Genomic DNA, 12,440 nt, shown 5'->3' with positions numbered 1-12,440 from the left:
TCTGGGGAAGGGGCCCGGCGGCACCGCATCCCAGGGCCCCTGCCCGCCCGCTGCTCCCCTGCGCAGGCTTTAGTAAGTGATCCGCAGCGGCTCTGACCGCCCCCGCCCCGCGGAGATGCCGGAGTGCCCACTGAGCGCTCCCGCCCACTTCCTCGGGCGGACGCATCGCCGTCCCCCCGCCGGCCCCGGCTGCCCTCCCCGCGCTGGCGCTGATGGGTCACGCCAAGGCGCTGCGTCCGGAGCTGCTGGTGGCCCCAGGCGACCCCAGTGTCTGCCCAGCCCTGCTCGGGGGTCCTGCTGGTGCTCGGGGCTGCGGGCAGCCCGGGAGTCGCGGTCGCTGTGGTGCCGCGTTGTTTACCGGCGCCCAGGGGAGCAGCGCTGCTCCGCCGGGCGGGCTGTCCGGTTGCGGGTGAACCTTCCCGGCACGGTGCCGCCGCTGCCGCCTCACCTGTGGGAACCAGCGGCTCCGGGACCCCGGTGCCGCCGCCGTGTGCCGGCTGGAAACTGTCCCGCCTGTCACGGCCATTCAGCCGTTCTCTTTAATTTAAGTAACGGTGCAGAGTTCTCGTTATGCCACCTAGTAACGGTACTATTTTTTTTTTCCTGCAGTGGACCGCAGTTCGAAGAGGAGACAAGTGAAGCCTTTGGCAGCTTCGCTGCTAGAAGCTTTAGATTATGATAGCTCTGATGACAGTGATTTTAAAGTTGGAGATGCTTCAGGTAAATATGCTTCCTCATCTCCTCTGTTCAGAATGACCTCATTTTTGTTTTATGGTTGCTCATTTGATACCATATGGGAGACAGAATGGTATTAGTGAACTGTTGGGACTTGGAGCCACTGGAAGTTCAGTAACTTGATTGGATAACTGTAAATTCTTATGCTGTGGATAAGAAACAACTGATTAAACAGAGCATCCATACAACAGTTCAATTGCAATTTTTTCTCAACAGAAAGCTCATGATATAAAACAAGTTTTGGCAGAAGCATTTGAGCAGCTTCTGTGCTGACTGCTTCAGCTATATCTATTTTTATTTCTTCAATGTAGAGATAATTTTTGAAATATTCACTGCATGTAGTATTGAAATAAGAATGTTCTAAAGTCATTTTGTTTTGAATTAGTCTTAATAATAGTTTGTTTTGGACTTAAGATCTTGCCTGTTTCTCAAGGTTAATCCCATTCTGTGAGTGAAAACCTTAAGCAGAAGGATAATCCATTCACCATTTTTTTTTTTTTTTTTTTTTACAGTAGACAAGGTGTCCATTCAGATAGCTATGCAGAAAGGTGTATGCATTTCATACCACAAGGAACACAAGGAAGTCCTTGCCTCAGAGTGTTTTTGTTTTGCAGCCTTTTCAATGTGTGCAGATTCCTATATCTGCAGGGAATGTCCACGGATGTTGAAAGTAAACAAGGTGCCCAAATAAAATGAATAAATTCAAGTATATTAGAGGGAAGGGAAAGAAGGGGCAGGACCATGTTTGTGAATAAATTGTGCATTGGATGTTCTGTGGCATGTGCTCAGGGAAATAAGCAAACAGACAGTGGGACTTCACTTTGTTATTTCTGCAGTGGGGATGCTGATCTGTTTTCATGTGAGTGTATCTTGCAAAAATATTCCCATCTCCATTTAAAGGCTTATTTTTTAACATCTGGCAAGTTCCTCCCTATTAAGTAACTTAAATATTTTCAATAATCATTTCTCTAGTGCCAGTTTTAAGATATGCTCTAATGTTCCTTGTTTGTTTTTTGGTTTTTTTTTTTTTCTTAAGCTTAGACATGTTTCCCTAGGTTGGTCTGGCAGAAGCAGGCTGCAATGACTTAAGAGAGTAAAACTGATGTTGTGTTACCAATTTCATGCAAAGATTTTTGAGGGCTTCTTCCATTTGCATTTTAATATTGTTTTGGGGATTTTTTTGATCCTTTTGAATAAGGACATTGCCTTTTGTAAAGACCATTTGCCATAAAAGGAAATTATTATTAGTTCCCAAAGAAAATCTCCCTATTTTGGAAAAGTGTAGGCAGGATTTAAGGAAAAAGGAGAATTGGAAATGGAGTATGGGAGATGGACATGTAATTCAGAGCAATATAGTGTTTGATTAAAAGATAATCATTAATTAATTAAAAAAAATGAATAAAACTTCCTGACTCAACTATGTCTAAATGCAGAGGATTCACTTGTAATTGATAGCCTATTTGACTTTTAGAATATTGCATGTACACATGGGGGTGGGCAGTCAGTGTCTAGCCTTGAGGGTACTATTTCAATCTCACTTTCATTTTGAGGAGGTTTGAAGGGGTTTTCCCTTAAAAAAGCAACACTGAATTGGAACAAGCATATGAGAATAACCCAAGTTTTACTTATGTTTTTCTAATTATGTCTTTGTGTTCATGTATCTCATATAGCTTTAACATCTCAGGACCTGTGTCTATGACCTGTAGTAGAAATTAATGTTCTGTTTAATAACATTTAAAATCTAAGGAAAACACTCTGAAGCATCATCAGTGTTTGACATTTCACACTTTATTCAAATATTTTCAGTGTAAAGGAGAAAGTTGTGATGATTTGGAGAAGCAGAGGAACGGAAAGTTATTAAATATATAACCTGTCGAGTTGGAATTAAAAATAAACCTTTCTTATGTGTAATACAAGTTAAATGAATAGTTGCAGGATGTTTGAAACAGAACATCTGTGTTGATTTAAAATGAAGCTGGTATAACATAGCCTTAAATTTGGGTCTACCTAGTCCGTTTAGATTTGGATGGAAGAAGTGCACAAATCTATAAGTACAGTTGATAACTTCGAAGTTATATATGTATATATATACAATGTATGTACACACACAAGCAGCCCTACCAAATTCTGGATTGTTGCTAATAGAAAACAAATTTTCCTGTTTTTTCACTGTGAATTCAGCCTTCAAAGCATAAAGTACAGTACAGTCAGGGCTGTTGTTCTTTTTCTTTTTTTCAATGACCATAGAAGTCTCTCCATATGTAGCCTGTTGCAAATCAGTGTTTAGTACCTATTTGAATTCATAATTTCATTGCATAGTTTGCTTACGAAGGGAAATAAATGTGACAGAAGGAAGAAACAGTCTTTCTACACTGAAAATGACCATAAATTCTACTCATGCACTTGGAAAAATCCTGTAAGTATGGTAATTCTACAGGTCTGCAATGTATATTTATTTGATTCACAAATGCACATAAGTGTTTTTTTTTAAAAAAAAAAAAGGAAGTTAAAAGTTAAAGGACTGTTCAAATATTGAATTAAAAGAAGTTTTCTCCCTGTTGATTATGTTGCATCCATATTTATGAGCTTCAAAATGTTAAGTGATATGTGCTAGTAGATGATCTTGTGCAAGTCTAGGAGGACTGAGCTCTGAGCATTTAAGCTTTTACACATTCTCATTGTTCTATCAGATTTCTGGGAATATGAGATGCAGTAAAGATTTGAGAAGTTGGTATTAAGCACTTTTAGGAAGGAATTTGCTTTTCTGAATTTTTGTATTCAGAGTCCTGATGCCTGGGTAATTTTTTTCGTTACTTAAATTATTTCTAATCACCTAATCTCCATTTCCACCAAAAAAAGAAATCCATAGAAGATATGGCCTTTACTTACAGTGTAGTTTATTTATTTTCCTTTGGATATAGGACACAACAACAGGCAATTACTGCTTTTTCCATTGTAAAGATCTCATCATTCTGACATCTCTTCAGGGAAACTGATTTTAGAACTGTTATGTTCTTATAAATTTATTTAATGTAGACAGTTTTCAGGCCTGTGGGCTTTTCATTATGTTAATATTGAATGAAGTAATTTTTAACGGCTTTTCTGTTTCTACTTAATAGAAAGTAGGAATGCCATATTTTAAAGTACTGCGTTTTTTTGTTTTTTATAAACATCTTGAAAAATTTGTTCCTTAAATAAAAATGTCATGTAATCTCAATGTGGGATCAGTCAAAAAACCTGTCCCTTCAGAGGCAGAGTGTACAAATATGTGACTTGAAATGATGGTAATGTAATATACTCAACTGAAATTTTTTAATACTATGTTTCACACTAGAGATCACTTATTTGAAGTTTTGCTTTTAAGTTAACTAGAACATACGTTGGTTGTGGGTGGTTTTTTTTTCTTTTTTTTTTTCTTGCTCTCATTGAACTGAGATATATTGATGTCAGAAATCAGTGTGTAGTTGTAGAGTAATTCCCAGCAGAATTCCAAAGCAAGGATTTACCACTTTTCTTCTTTCTCATTGTTGAAGTTGGTCAGTTCTGGCAGCTTATGTACTGAAACTGAAATGATGCATATAAATGTAGTGTGGTCCCTGAATAAGAATGATATGTGGACTTAAGGACTGGCTCTGTGTCTCATTGTAGCTAAGAAGAGTGTAGCTGAATGCTGCCTTGAAGAACTGGATTCTGTCACTACTTCTGCTACAAGTCTCCTGGACTCAAATTTTTAGAGACATTTGTAAACATTTATTTTTATTTTTAATTTTTTGGTCTTGAGCGTGAAGCCTGACTTGCATAAATATTATGTACTATTATTGCAATTGAGGTCAGTAAGAGCTCTACTTATAAATGTGTACTGATCTATATAAATGCATATATTAGGTACTCTGAAAAACCTGTGACCTGATTTAGAAATTAAAAATTGCAAATATTTTCTTTTTGTAATTTTTTTTCCTCTTACCACAGTGGAGATTCCACTTTTGCTTTGCTGTACAGGATATTGTAATATAAAGACATGTTTGTGAAGCACCAAAATACTGTAGTGATAAACACTACTGAAATATTGATGAAGAAACTAACACATTTGTTTTCGAGAATAAACTTTTAATGATATGCAGCAGAAGACTTGCAGGGTGTTTCAGTAGAGAGTGAAGGTAAGAGAAAGTATTGAATAGCTAATCATTAGTAAATTATCACGTAATTGCACAAGCTTAATTTTTGCAATCATTTGAAGGTTTGACTTTGCAACTGTTAACATGTAGTCCCTCAGAGTGGAATTCCCAAGTGTTTTTTCCCATTGAGAAAATGGAAGATACAGGCATTATGTTCTCTTAGGTTACCTTCATCCCAAGTGAGTTCTTTTATCCATGCAGACCTCTGTCACTTGAAGTAGTGCTTTGGAGTAACTGACTGGCATTTTGAACTTGCATTTTCTTTGGAAACACTGAGATTTCTGTTCTTCCATGTTTTTACTGGCAACAGCGCAATAAGATAACAGAAATCTAGGCTTTCACTCCAATGTCTGGGCAGGGTGGATGTAGTGATAGAGTGACATTATTTTCCTTTGTTTTCCTTCTACTGTGAGTCTTTGTGCCTTGTCTTTCCAGTCTGTCTGTCCCTTACAGAACCCTTGGTCACCAATACAGTGTCGTCCTGCTTGTTCAGTTGGTCTTGAACAGGATTTTCATGGTCTCCTACTTTACTGCTCCTACATTGTTTTACATCTCCTCTTTTTTGTGCATGTATCCATCTCTTGTGTTTTTCCTGCCATGTGGAGAAGGTTCTGTGCTTTATTAACTCCACCTTGGTGGGATGGTCTGTTTGCAGCCTGGCCACCTCTGAGGGTCTTAAAGATGCTCATTAAGGACAGGATGTTTCAAGCATTTCTTAAGCGTATGCTTGTTATAGTGCCTGAGAGACTTTGAATTAGCATGTCCCAGATACATGTTCAATTGTCTCCCAGATGTTATTTCCCTCTGGGAAAAATGTCTATTCTCGCTCACTGTTCAATAACTTGTATTGGAATCCAGTTTCAAGGATTATTTAGTACTGCAGGTTTGCTGAGGGAAGTCATGGGGCATGCAGCCCTTTATCCCAAGCAAGTGAAGTATGATAACATTAAAAACAGTTGAGGACAGTATCAGAAACTGGGAATGTTAAGCAAATTCAGGAGGTAGGGGAATCAGTTCCATGTGTGTTATAATGTTGTAAATAAGGCAGTTCCCAGTGACTCAAGTCAAAGTTGGAAACTTTCAGTTTTGAGTGCTTTTACGACTTGAATACACATCTGCTGAAGGCCGTGATAGGGTTACTGCTAGTGTAGAAGTGAGGAAACTGCGTACTAAGCAACTTTCATTTATGTTCCTCTTCCATCCTTTTTTCTATTTAGTTAAACACTTCTGAAACAAGTGTAATCACGGATCAGTGATCAGTTTTATTTCCTACCCTGCCCAATCTACATACGCAGTTAATACAGAATTTAGATACATTTTTTCCCAAACATTACTTGGGAAGTGAGTTTCTCTCCTTAGAGCAGTAGTATCTTAACCTACATTGGTTTTGTTCTGTATATTCTTAATTTTGTTACTTTGGCCAGTTCCATTTTTTTGTCTGCCAGCTTTACCAATGTTGAATTGTCAGTAGCCTACCAATGTTTATTTGTCATACTCAGGAAAATAGCGTAGAAAGCCAGTGGCATATATCCAACTGATGCTAAGTTCTCTTTTTTGAAGTTATGTTGAAAGTGAAGTAGTAAGCCTTTTCAGTTCTTACTTTCAGTATAGTTGTATCAGTCTTAGTATAATGGACCGCTGTGGCTTTAGTGTAGTTGACAAATGTGATCAGGAATTTACCAGTTACACAGCTCTGCCTGTGGGAATTTAAAAGTTTGTATTTTCCTTATACGATCTAGGTTTTCCTGCCTTACTTTTACATCAGTTATTAATGTTAGAACTTTCTAGTTAGTTTAAGCATTTTCTTAAGGTATTTTGGAGTCTTTAAAATTATGGTGTTTTAGCAGAGATACCTGGGTAATTTCACATCATCGTGTCAATGACTAGTCTGCCTTGTGATTGGGACAAAGAGGCTAAGGGACCACTGGGCAGGCTGATGGTGATGCAGTGGCTTTAACCCCCAAAAGAATTAACCTCACCTGTAGCCGTTTTTTTGTTACCACCCTTGAAAAGAGGGTATTCTGAAGCACACTTTGGGCTGGATGACTATAGATTATTATTAAACAATATTATTTAGTAGGAATAACTTCAGACATGGTGGTTGTTTTCTGTATTACGTGCTCAGTTTTTCAGGTTTTTCACTCCTTTTCAGTGTTCCAGGGTTGTATTCATGGTGTGTAGATTTGAGCACCTGGGTAAGACTCAACCAGACAGGACTCAGTGCAAATAAGAAAAAAAAACAAAAACCAAAAAACAAAAAATAAAAAAAACAACAAAAAAACTTTCCAAAATGATGTCAGGTGCTTCACTTTTGCTATCTGGAGTTGTTTAGGCTTTGTTAGTGGAAGAGGCAAGCCCGAAATTGAGTCTCTGATTCCCTTTAACTAACTCATCTTTCAGACTTCACTTAAAACCAAACAATCAAGCTGCTTTTTACAGAGCTAAATACTGCACTGAAGAATCAGCCTGTCTTGTGTGAGCAGTTACTCTCTGTATACATGGATTTTCACAGAATATTGAAAGAAAAAAATATCATGGAGTGCCATGTTTAACTTTGCCTGTAAAATGGTCCTGCAAAACTGTGGGAGGATTTTTTAAAACTGCTATCCTGATTTCAGCAGCTTTCTCCTGGAGTCTTTTGAATAGTACATATTTATAAAAGACCCTAAAGCTGAAGTGGGTATTAGTAGTCACTTTTGTTTATCTTTATTACTTTTTTTCTTGTGTTAATCCTGGATCATAATGTCTGTCCCTAAGAACTACCCTCTTTAGATTTGACTGCCACCTGCTGTTGTCCTCAGTAAAGCTAAAGATACAAGGTGTACAGAAATAAATGATGCTTTTCTTGTAACTGTTATCTCTCATATTTGTTCTCAGTGGAACTCTATATTCTTCACTATTTGACAGTGTATCTGGCTGCATCTTTCACTGAAAGTAACTTGACTTTTCTCCCATAGGGAATGACATGATATGGTTGCCGATTTGAAAGAGCCATTCTTTAACAATTTATTTCAAGGAGAAAATAGCATACTACAGCCTCTTCCTAACTGAAAGTCCATCTGACAGAAGAACACCTGCAAAAATAGCTGTTATCACAGGACAGCTCTTTTTAGAAAAGTGCCTATCACAGTGGATTCATTCAAACAGAAGAGGGATATTCCTTACTATAGGTTTCTCTGGTGTGTACGTGCATGCAGAAAGGCGAGCACAAAGCATCATGTGCAGGCAGAAGGCAAAGAGAATTTAAAGGAGAGATGTGAATAAAACTAATGTGTATTTGCTCTCTGCTTTATATTGTTTGCATCACATAAAGCAACTAGAGCAGGGGTGTCAGACTCATTTTCACCAGGATCTGCATCAGCCTCATGGTTGCCTTCAAAGGACTGAATGTAATTTTGGGTGTACATTTAGCTGTATTTACAGTATAACTACTCCTACATGTATACAGTCCTAAAATTACATTCAGCGCTTTGAAGGCAATCGTGAGGCTGGTGTGGCCCCCGGTGAAAATGAGTTTGACACCTCTGAGCTAGAGAGTATCCACAGTGTGATATTGATGTACAAGAATCACTGTTGGTAGAGTGCTGTTGAAGATCAAACTATACTCAGACTAAGATCTCCCCCAAAATTGAATAGAAACTTAAATTCACAAGAAGTGTAAGCGTATTTAGAAATGGAACAGCACAATGAAAGCATCTGAAGAAATGACTGTCATGGAGTTATGGTGAGGAAGTAAATAAAAAGAAAATAATATAAATTACCTTAAAGATCCAGTTAAATGAATTTTAATATGGCAAAACCCTGTGCTGCCTATTTACAGTGAGACAAGTGGTGCATATTTGCACTCATTTTAACACACGTGGCATTTAATCTGTACTATAAATGTATAGTGTGAGAGTCTCACTTTAAGAGCTACTTGTAAAGTGTTTGTGAGAGCTGGCAAATATCACAGAATGGTTTGGGTTGGAAGGGACCTTTAAAGATCATCTAGGTCAACTGGTCTCCCATGGGCAGGGACATCTTTCACTAGAGCAGGTTGCTCAGAGTCCCATCCAACGTGACGTTGAACACTTCCAGGAATGGGGTATTTACAGCTTCTCCAGGGCAACCTGTTCCAGTGCCTCACCACCCTCACTGTAAAAAATGTCTTCCTTATGTCCAGTGTAAACCTTACCCCCTTGCAGTTAAGACCAGTCCCACTTTTCCTGTTGCTTCAGGCCTTGGTAAAAAGTCTCTCTTTCTTATAAACTGCTTTTGTATATCAAAAGGCCACAATAAGGTTACAAGGTCTCCCCAGAGCCTCCTCCAGGCTGAACAACCTCAACTCTCCCAGCCTGTCTTCACAGGAAGTATTGCAGCCTTCTTGCCATTTTTGTGGCCCTTCTCTGGACCCACTCTAATAGTTCCATGAACAGGTATCTGAACAAAGCTACTGTAATTTAATTTTATTTTTTTTTTAGATTGCATATTAGTTCATACTGCTTTTTATTTCTTGGACATGCCTGAAGGGTGTTCTGCTATTTCGAAACTTCAGTTAATTATGTTGTACTTCCATTACTATCAATAGTGCTGGTGGGCATAGGGAAATGACTGAATTTTCTCAAAAGACTGCACAATAACTTTTGTTTAGTAACAGTCTCTTTTTTTTTTTTTCTGGTTCTCTAAAGGGTAGAACATTTGCAGGAAAGTGTTACTTTCTATTAGCTTCTAAGGGGGCTGATAACACTGATGTCCACATCACTAGTAGTAGCACTGATGGATTTTTTTCTTGATAGTTATATATTCCCCGCATCAAATATTTTCACATAAGTAGAAGACGGCAAACCTTGAAGTAACTGCTGAGTTACTGAGTCATAGGCAGTGTCCTGTGGGGTGGAAATAAATGCCATGTGGTGGCACACTGACCCCACTGTTTGTTATTTGGCTTTATGCAGAGATGGATGTGCACAGGTATTCTCTGTGTAAGGTGATATTGAGGTTTGGTGGTGTGTTTTTTTTCTTTTTTTTTTTTGTAACTAAAGTGATTAAGGATTTTATTTTTTTTTTAATTTGCAAGCATCAACATTTTTCTCCTTTGCATCTATGTGACAATGCATCAAGAACTTGGTAATGATTGTAAACAAACTGAAAACTGTAGCTATTGCCTATTTAATCCCTGTGTTGGATCAAGCAACTTCATATTTTCTTGATAATTAAAAAAAAAAAACTGAGATTTTTCTTCATTAAAACTGAATACTGTAAATGAAAAGTATTAAGTGAATATAAGAGACAGTCAAGGTGGATGATGTTTATCAAGTTTAACAACTTGTCATCTTTTTCAGTATTTTTTACATGAACTTGATAGTACATTTTTGTGATTTTTTTTTTTTTTTTTTTTACAAATCCTTTTCTATTGGATAGTTTAGTTTGTGTCCAGTAATGGAAATAGTACACACAGAACAATACCGTATCAGTGGTATAAGGTTAGGATTTATTAATTGTTGTGCAGCTGCAACACTGAATGCGGTATATCTTATGTGGGATTAATAAGTGAAAGGAAATTTTTGAAGAGTCCCCGAAACCAAAATACTAAACTTCTACTAAAAATGGATGTGTGTGTGGGATTATCCATACTAGTGTTAATACTTGTTACATAAACTCTTCATTTTGTAATTTTAAATCTCTTCTATTGGATAGCTATTTTATTTTGAAGATTTAGAAAACACTTCCAGAAATTAAAATCTGAAATGCTCTTTCTTTAAGATATGACTTCACATTGAGATTATTCTCTGCTACTGCTTATTGTTAATGTGAACTACAGTTCAAAGGAGCATTTAACATTCATTTAATCAATTCTGCCATCTTTTTTTTCCATCTTGAAATGCACTCATGTTTAACAGATTCTCAACATACCACTCGAAATAGCAGTATTTGGACACCAGCTGAAAAAATAGGTGGAATACCTTATGAGGGAGGAACATGCATCATCCTTTTGTTTATCAGCTTACTTCAACAGATTTTATTTTTTGGGGGTACATTTGTTTCGGAACCTTTTTTAAATTTTCATGTGCTCAACAGATTCTGAAGGAAGTGGTCATGGGAGTGAAGATGCATCAAAGGACAGTGGTGAAGGTTCCTGTACTGAATCAGAAGAAAATATCTTGGAGGAGGAAGCGGCAGAAGAGAAAGTAGAAGAACAACAGCCAAAAAGCTCCACTGAAGAAGAAGTGCCAACAGCAGACAAAGAGGTAATTAAAACTGAAAAGAAAGAGCAAGAAGATGAAGAAGAAAAGCCAAAAAAGAAGAAAGAGAAAGAGAAGGCAGCTGAAATTGATGCCGTGGCTGATGAGCAAACAAATGAACCAAAAAAATGGAATTTGCGCAGGAACCGACCTTTGCTGGATTTTGTATCAATGGAAGAACTAAATGATATGGATGACTATGATAGTGAAGATGACAACGACTGGCGACCCACTGCTGAGAAAAAAAAAGGAAAAAATGCATTGCGAAAAGAGGGGAGTGATGGAGATAACGAGGATGATGAAGATGATGGGAGCGGGAGTGATGAGGATGACAATGATGAGGAAGGTAATGAAGAAGATAATAGCAGCACAGCTAGTGATGGAGGATCCAAGAAGAAGAAGAGTAAAGTTCTTAACAGGAATAATGCAGATGATGAGGAATTGACAAATGATAGCCTGGCTCTTTCACAAAGCAAGAGTAATGAGGTAGTGCAACCAACTTTCTATAATATATCTGTTGACAAATGGAAACTACTCCCCAGTAGCTATTCTGTTAATTTGAAAAGTTAAACTGATTGGTTGAAATTGTGTTTACAACAAAATTGTGCTAAATGGGCACTGCAAATTAAATAACCTTGTTTGCACCATTTGGCCAATCTAATGCCACTGAAGTGATTTCTCTTGGCTTTAGTGGGGGTCAGATTAATTCTAAAGCAAATCGGAGGTCCAGTATGCAAATCAACATGTATTAGTGAGACTTTTAGTTTAGTTCTGTTCTAGCATAAATGTTACGTGTCTGTAATATTCTAAAACATGAAAAGGCATCTGTGACATATTAATAGCTAAATGATAGGTTATTCTTGATCCTAGGTCTTTTTGACAAACATCGAAGTCTGAACACTAAGTTCATCAATAGAAGAATTCTAAATAAAGAAATGTGCACAATGGTTTTAAAATGGAGTAGGATAAGCAAATGCAACATAAATTATCATGATTATAATGCTCACAACATGAGTGAAGTAGTTTCTCACAGTACTAAAAAGTATTTGGGAACTATGATATTAAATATCTTATGATTGCTGAATGTGATAATTGTATTGTTTGAAAATGCAACTCTTTTTTTCCCTATGCACAATTACTGTTTCCTTAAATGTTGTGCCTGTGGAAAAACTAAGATATTAGGTTGTCAGGATGGTTGACTTCATGTCCTGCGGTAGCAAAGTTCTGAACAAAGTAAGAAGAGTTGCTTATAAATCTGCATTCAGTTTTCAGGAAATAATGTCAAAGTCAATGTAAGATTTGATAGACG

At 37.5% G+C, this 12,440-nt stretch overlaps 1 protein-coding gene and 1 long non-coding RNA gene across 2 annotated transcripts in view; both read left to right on the top strand.

Annotated features, from left to right (window-relative positions):
• Positions 1-555: 555 nt before the first annotated feature.
• Positions 556-12,440, top strand: part of PHF14 (PHD finger protein 14) — a 166,408-nt gene continuing 154,523 nt past the window's right edge. The window contains 3 exon segments of the mRNA XM_082043954.1: positions 556-594; positions 597-720; positions 10,968-11,617. Of these exon segments, the coding sequence (XP_081900080.1) occupies positions 571-594; positions 597-720; positions 10,968-11,617 (798 nt within the window). The 5' untranslated portion in view covers positions 556-570.
• LOC309435571 lies at positions 1,095-5,235 on the top strand. The gene is made up of 3 exons (XR_014183185.1): positions 1,095-1,414; positions 3,055-3,151; positions 4,384-5,235. It is a non-coding gene; the product is annotated as an uncharacterized lncRNA (long non-coding RNA).

The sequence above is a fragment of the Streptopelia decaocto genome (assembly GCF_964273445.1).
Source record: "Streptopelia decaocto genome assembly, chromosome: 2".
Lineage (NCBI taxonomy): Eukaryota > Metazoa > Chordata > Aves > Columbiformes > Columbidae > Streptopelia > Streptopelia decaocto.
This window is presented reverse-complemented; position numbering and strand designations above follow the sequence as displayed.